The sequence below is a fragment of the Chlamydotis macqueenii genome, chromosome 4 (genome assembly GCF_036417535.1).
Source record: "Chlamydotis macqueenii isolate bChlMac1 chromosome 4, bChlMac1.mat, whole genome shotgun sequence".
NCBI lineage: Eukaryota > Metazoa > Chordata > Aves > Otidiformes > Otididae > Chlamydotis > Chlamydotis macqueenii.
The window spans coordinates 59,166,020-59,172,019 of record NC_141559.1 but is presented as its reverse complement, the minus strand read 5'-3'; the positions used below and the strand labels follow the sequence as shown (position 1 = coordinate 59,172,019).

Genomic DNA, 6,000 nt, shown 5'->3' with positions numbered 1-6,000 from the left:
TTTAAAGCATTAGAAGTACTAGCAAAGCATAAATTACATATGTATAAAAAAATTATGCCTGTACTTCCCTGTATTTGTTACAAAGGCTGCTGGTTCCAACTCCTTGCTATCACAAACGAGACTGCCGTAACGACCCCTGGCCTTAGGGGATGCTGCTCTTACAGAAAGATGTCCATCGCTGGGGCAACTCTGAACTGCGCCATGGGTGCTCTCAGGGCTTCAGCAAGGCAGGCAGAGAAATTCTGTATGCAGCCTTGTCTGGGGCAAGTTCTGAAAAGAAACCAGCGGATCACCTGTAAACCTTTCGTACGGTTTGTATGCTGCATTTTTGCTCAGCCAATTATGCCCAGCATAATTTGCTGCATGAATGTACTGATTTTGACTTTACTGATAATCATGTACCGCAAATGCCCCCTTAAAGAAATCAGAAGAAAGAAACTCTAAGTAACACTGTAGAAAGACAACTGAAAACCCTACTCTGAGCATGGCACTGAACCTCCAGAAACTCCTCCTAACCTAAATTATTCTATGATGATTCCTTGAGTACCTTGACATTTGAATGGATTAAAAATTGACCAAAAAACCCAAACCACCCAAACAAAAAAACAACAAACCCAAGAGTTACCCACTTCACAAAAATCAAAGCTTTTGGAAACAATCCTGAATATTTGCAAGATCTGTCAAGTCCAGATTTCACATCAGTGTTAGAGGCATACCACTAGGTACCAGAGCTCATTTCTAAAAGGGACTTTCTTTTTTAGGTAGCACCTAAAACCTTCTAACAAAAACATTTTAAAATCGGTTTAAACCAAAGTACTGTAACTTCTGCATGAGGGAAGTATTTGACTGGAGCACTAAAAAGGAACTGCATTATGATCAGTAAATCCATCTTATGAAATTATTTCAGTTTTAGAAATCTAAACCCTGATGGATTTAGTGTAACTAAACACTTTTAAAATCTTCCAGTCTCCCTCTGTCAAAAGCATTTCAAACCCTTCAAGTCAAAGCATCGCAGATTGCTTTAAAAAAAGTGTTGCATGTGCTGCTTTGTGAAGAGAGCCTGATTTTCTCTTTACAGAGGAAAAATAACTGTAACACCAGTTTAACACTTGATAAGAGAAACTTTGACATTGTTTAACAGCACACAGCTGCGCCCTACCCATTTTAGGAGAGCAGTAATCCTTAATGCATGCCAACAGTATCCAACGCTTCTACAATGAATCAAGGGATAGCAAAACAATTTGCAGAAGAGAAATGGAGAACTGAGGCACGGGGAAACAAAGTGAACTGTTCACTGTCACTCTGCAGACCAACCCCCGCTTGCTGTACAACTTCACAAGATAAAGCTCTGTAACTTCACCTAAAACCCCCTATCTTTTAAACTATGTAGCTGCGTTACAACTTCTCTGCTTAGTACAGTATTTCTAGGAACATCCAAGACCATGCACAAATACAGCAAGTAGTTTTCTGTGAAAGAAAATTAGGAAAAAAAAAAAGAAAAAAAAAAAAGAAAAAAGAAAAGAAAAAAAAGAAGACTGCCACATGACACCTAAAAGCGTTTATTTTATGCAACAAACTTAAATATGATCATGTGTACATAAAAGTGTACACTGTATCTATGCTGAACAATGCCAGGAAACATAATATTGATGCAACAATCTTCTAAAATAAACATTAAAAAATGAGCCTGGACAGGAAGACAAAATGCAAAACAGACTTACTTCCAATCAGCACAATGCTTAAAATTGAGAGCAATCCTAAACATTTCCAACTTTCCTTACAAAGCTGCCAAAATCCAACTATTTTTAAAAACTGATTTTTTTTTTTTCTTTACATCAATAATAAAAATCTGGTGACAAACATTATAAAATCAAATGCTGGACTGTCTTTACTCCTTTAAAATTTAGAATATTCCAACAGAACTGCAGGAGTAAAAACACTTAAAAGTGATATATGTTTTTATAAAACAAACATCAATATGTACATTTATTGCAAATTATATTAAACTAAAATGGAGGGAAAATTAAAAAATGAAATGTCTACTTGTGAATTAATAATAATTTTAAGTGATTACTTTCCCACTCTGATAAAAATCAGAAAGCAACATTTATAAAATTGCCACCACATGACTTTTCATAGCAGGGAACTGAAATCTGTACATCTTATTTTTGCAGAAAAGTAGGCAGGCAGAAAGAATTATACATAAAACAGTCTCCAAAAGTAAAGCAAAAAAAATTGTTTGTGATTTCTTTTTTTTTCCTCTAGTCTTGTTTAAAATCCACTCAGTAGACTTCTACTTTTTCTGTGAAACGTGGGAATACCTGGCTCTAGGATCACGAATTTTCAATGTCAGTGTAAGGACCTCCTCTGACTTTCTTTAAAAAAAAATGCAGCATGAAAATTAATGGTGTAAATACACTTTTAAACTCCAGAATGCAGGAACTGGAACCAAGTTGTTAAGCAATTTGCTTAATTATTGACTTTTCATAAAAAAAGTCTCTGGGGAAATAAGTACAGATGCTTTTAGCCTCTTTCTCAAGAGTTTCTGCTTTACATTTCCATTGAGAAGGATTAATTTCACGTGAAAGGGAAGCATAGTTTTCCTTCTGGTTTCAGAGCTGAAAGCTGTGTGTTTTGAAGTAATTTCAGTTCCTATACAGGAAATTTCTGAATCCTAGTTTTTGCAGAAGCTTGAAGCATGCCTTTATTTGGCCTTCATTTCCTCCCTTTTCGAGCAAGTTTTCTTTTTACCTTTTTGGGGGGAGAAAAGGAAATAAAAGTTAATTGTAAGGACATGGAAATTACAATTGATTCTGAATCAAAATCCTACCTATGTAATTTACATTTTAGCTTTTACACTCTTTATACTGTGATTCTTCCAACTCCATCTTCTATTTTTTCATTGATCACATACTTAACTGAATATAACTGAATTTCCTTCGTGTATAGCACAACTTCCTGCTAAACTTGGAAATACACTAGTTGAATAATAATAATTCCATAATCAAGTAATTTTTTTTCAGCATAAACAGAAATACATTTATCGATAGGTTTCACTGGAATCAAAGAATAAAAATGGTAAATTGTTCTAATTAGCTGTATTTCATTACCCAGGTTTATAAAAATAGCCCATCTTACTGAAGAACAAGCACTACTTCAAATGTTTCTCAAACATTTACAGTAATTTGTAGATGTGAAACCTATCGCACACAGCTGTTTTTACATACATTTTTCTAGAAGACAGACAAATTTGTTCGACTCCTTACTGTATAAGCTATAATAAACCCCACAGAATTGTCCTACATCAGATGCCTGCTACACCTTAAGGAAGCCTCCCTCTGCTATCTCTGCATCCTCAGTATCTTCCTGGCTGCTCCCACAGGTCTTAAAAAGATCCATTGCATTTTGGGAATATTCTGGACTGGAGTCTATCTCCAACAGTGAATCTCCATCACTTCCAAGCACCTGGCTTCTGAAAAACGTTAACAATGTTTTGGTATTTTTTCCACGAAACACTCTAGTATTTTAAAGACGTATTTTAAAGACACTATCTGATACAGGTGGCTTATTAATGGCTACGGATAGTGCAATTTGTTATGAAGACTTAAAGAAATTTGAGGTATAAACAAGCATTGCAAGGCAGTACGCAAATGCTACTCTCTTGAAAGACTGAACAATTTACTACTGTATGAACCTTGCTATGAGAGAAAGAAGTAATTCTTTTTCATGGAGGTTCTCTGCAACATCTTCAATTTACAAAATCTCTAGAAATAAACCATTCCAATGATTCATTCCTCCTTTAGATTAATTTGTGATTTCTTCCAGCGCACTGCTTTGCTGACCTTAGCTTATTGCTCTACAACATTGCACACTTTTGTATTAAAAATACTATTGTATCAGATTCAGCAAAACAAATTTCTCAGTGTTTATGCGCACCTGTGGTTTGTTTATATTGGAAATCAAATCAACACATTTAAAACACTAAAGTACAGAAAGATAAATTTTCATCCAAGAGCTGTTTTGCAGTTTACACAGTTCCAAATTCTGCTTTTGATTTACTTAAAATATATATTAAAATATTGTTAATATTAAACAAGCACAGACCAAAAATACCAGAAAAAAAATTCCAGTTAGAATTACAATTTGTTCTGTTCATTAAAGGTGGTCAGTGTTTATAAATGATTGAGGTTTAGTTGTGCCCTTTAACTATGCTAGATACATTACAATTGCAAATTCAGGGTCTATCTTGCAATAGGAAAGGCCCACCCCTTCCATGTATCTTATTATTTATTTATTTTTACCTTTGTAGATCAATTTGTCTCTGTGCTGCTGCTGGCTTTTTTGCTGTGTCTTGCTGTTTTGGTGTTTTGGCATTACCTGCCTCTAAACTCCCTGGACTTTCTTGACTGACTGCTGCCCTTTTCCTTCCCCTGACAGGTGGTTTATTTGTTTCCTCATTTTTTGCAGTGGTACCCTGAGGTTCAGGTTTGGATGTACGCCCTCCTCTCCTGGTTTTTGCTGCGAGTGATGGTCCTGTTTCATCTACATTTTTTTCTTCTGGTTTTTGATGAATATTCTCAGTTCCAGATGCTGTTGCTGTTCTTTTTTTCCCACGGTCAGTACTGTTTCCTTGGGTAGCCTGATCAGAATTAATCTCCTAGAAAATAAAAATCATGAATATGAAGAAAAAAATATTCACAAAGGCAAACCAAGGACTTTTTTTTGTTAAATATTCTACCATTATTTCTTAAATGTTTAAACAAGTCAAGCTGTCTTTATTACTGTTCTAGCAGCTTCATAGCAGACACTTACAAGTTCTATTCATACGAACTTTATAGAAAACCACTCTTTGAAAATTTCAACTAACGTCGGGTTTCAAGAACCTAGAAAGCATTTTTTAAGATTTATTTCATAAACACCTTGTCTAACTTCTCTAACTTTTCACAAGAACCCTATTTTGGGGAAAAAGAACAACAAAAAAGGAACCATATGCTGAAATTTGGGAAAGACTTTGTTCTTCATTAGCTCACGGATGTGAGTATCATGTGGATGTTATTTTAAAAAATTAAGAAAAAACTAACCTCTCTATGTGATGATATAAATCCAAACCACCTGCTTATTACTCTGATTTCATCTAATTAAAAAAGACTGAGTAGATATATAACTTCTTAAAATGTGTACAGCATGAACCACCTATGGATCCCTACATTACTACAAAAATATATTTTGATTTTAGAATCACAGAATCACCTAGGTTGGAAGTGACCCCTGGAAATCATCTGGTCAAACCTTCTGTTGAAAGCAGGGCCTCAGGGGTTCATCCAGGGCCCTTGAAAAGTCAAACCATGAATACTGACATTCCACCACTTTTCTGGGCAACCTATTCCAGTGTGTAATTGTCCTCACAATGTGGATTTTTTTTTTTCCCTCCTTGCATCCACATGGAATTTCCCCTGAAGCAACTTCTGCCTGTAGCCTTTTGTCCTATCACCATACAGCCTTTAGTAGAGAGTACTTCCATCTTCTCCATAAATACCTTTTAGATATCGAAAGACTGATTAGACCCCCCCCCAAGGCTTCTCTTCTCTAGGCTGAACAAGCCCGACACTTTCAACCTTTCTTCATACGACAACTCCTCCAAGCCTTTATCATCTCAATGGATCTCTGCAAAGAGCTCTCCAGGTTTTCAATACCTGTGTTGAACTGCGGAGGACACAGTATTCTGGACACAGCATTCCGGGTGTGGCCGAACTAATGTCAAATAGAGTGGAATAATCACCTCCCTCAATCTGCTGGCTATACTCTTGCTGATGCAGCCCCGGACCCAGCTTGCCCTCGCTGCTGCCAAGGCACGCTGCCAACTCATGCTCCGCTGGTTGTCCACTGGGATGGTCCCCCAGGTCCCCTACACCCCAGTGAGGCAGATCCCAGCATGCTGTACTGCTGCTTGGGTTTAATCTACCCCAGGTGCAGGACTTCACATTTACCTTTGTTAAACTT

At 36.5% G+C, this 6,000-nt stretch overlaps 1 protein-coding gene across 2 annotated transcripts in view; it reads right to left on the bottom strand.

The window, feature by feature from the left end:
• Positions 1-1,543: 1,543 nt before the first annotated feature.
• Positions 1,544-6,000, bottom strand: part of PDS5A (PDS5 cohesin associated factor A) — a 78,433-nt gene continuing 73,976 nt past the window's right edge. Inside the window, exons 32-34 of one of the 2 annotated variants that reach the window (XM_086746385.1) lie at positions 4,302-4,657; positions 3,322-3,472; positions 1,544-2,751 (exon numbers count right to left, since the gene is read on the bottom strand). In XM_086746385.1, coding sequence (XP_086602511.1) covers positions 2,716-2,751; positions 3,322-3,472; positions 4,302-4,657 — 543 coding nt within the window. In that variant the 3' untranslated portion in view covers positions 1,544-2,715. The remainder of the gene's footprint in view (positions 2,752-3,321; positions 3,473-4,301; positions 4,658-6,000) is intronic. The other variant, XM_086746386.1, reaches the window with a different exon arrangement.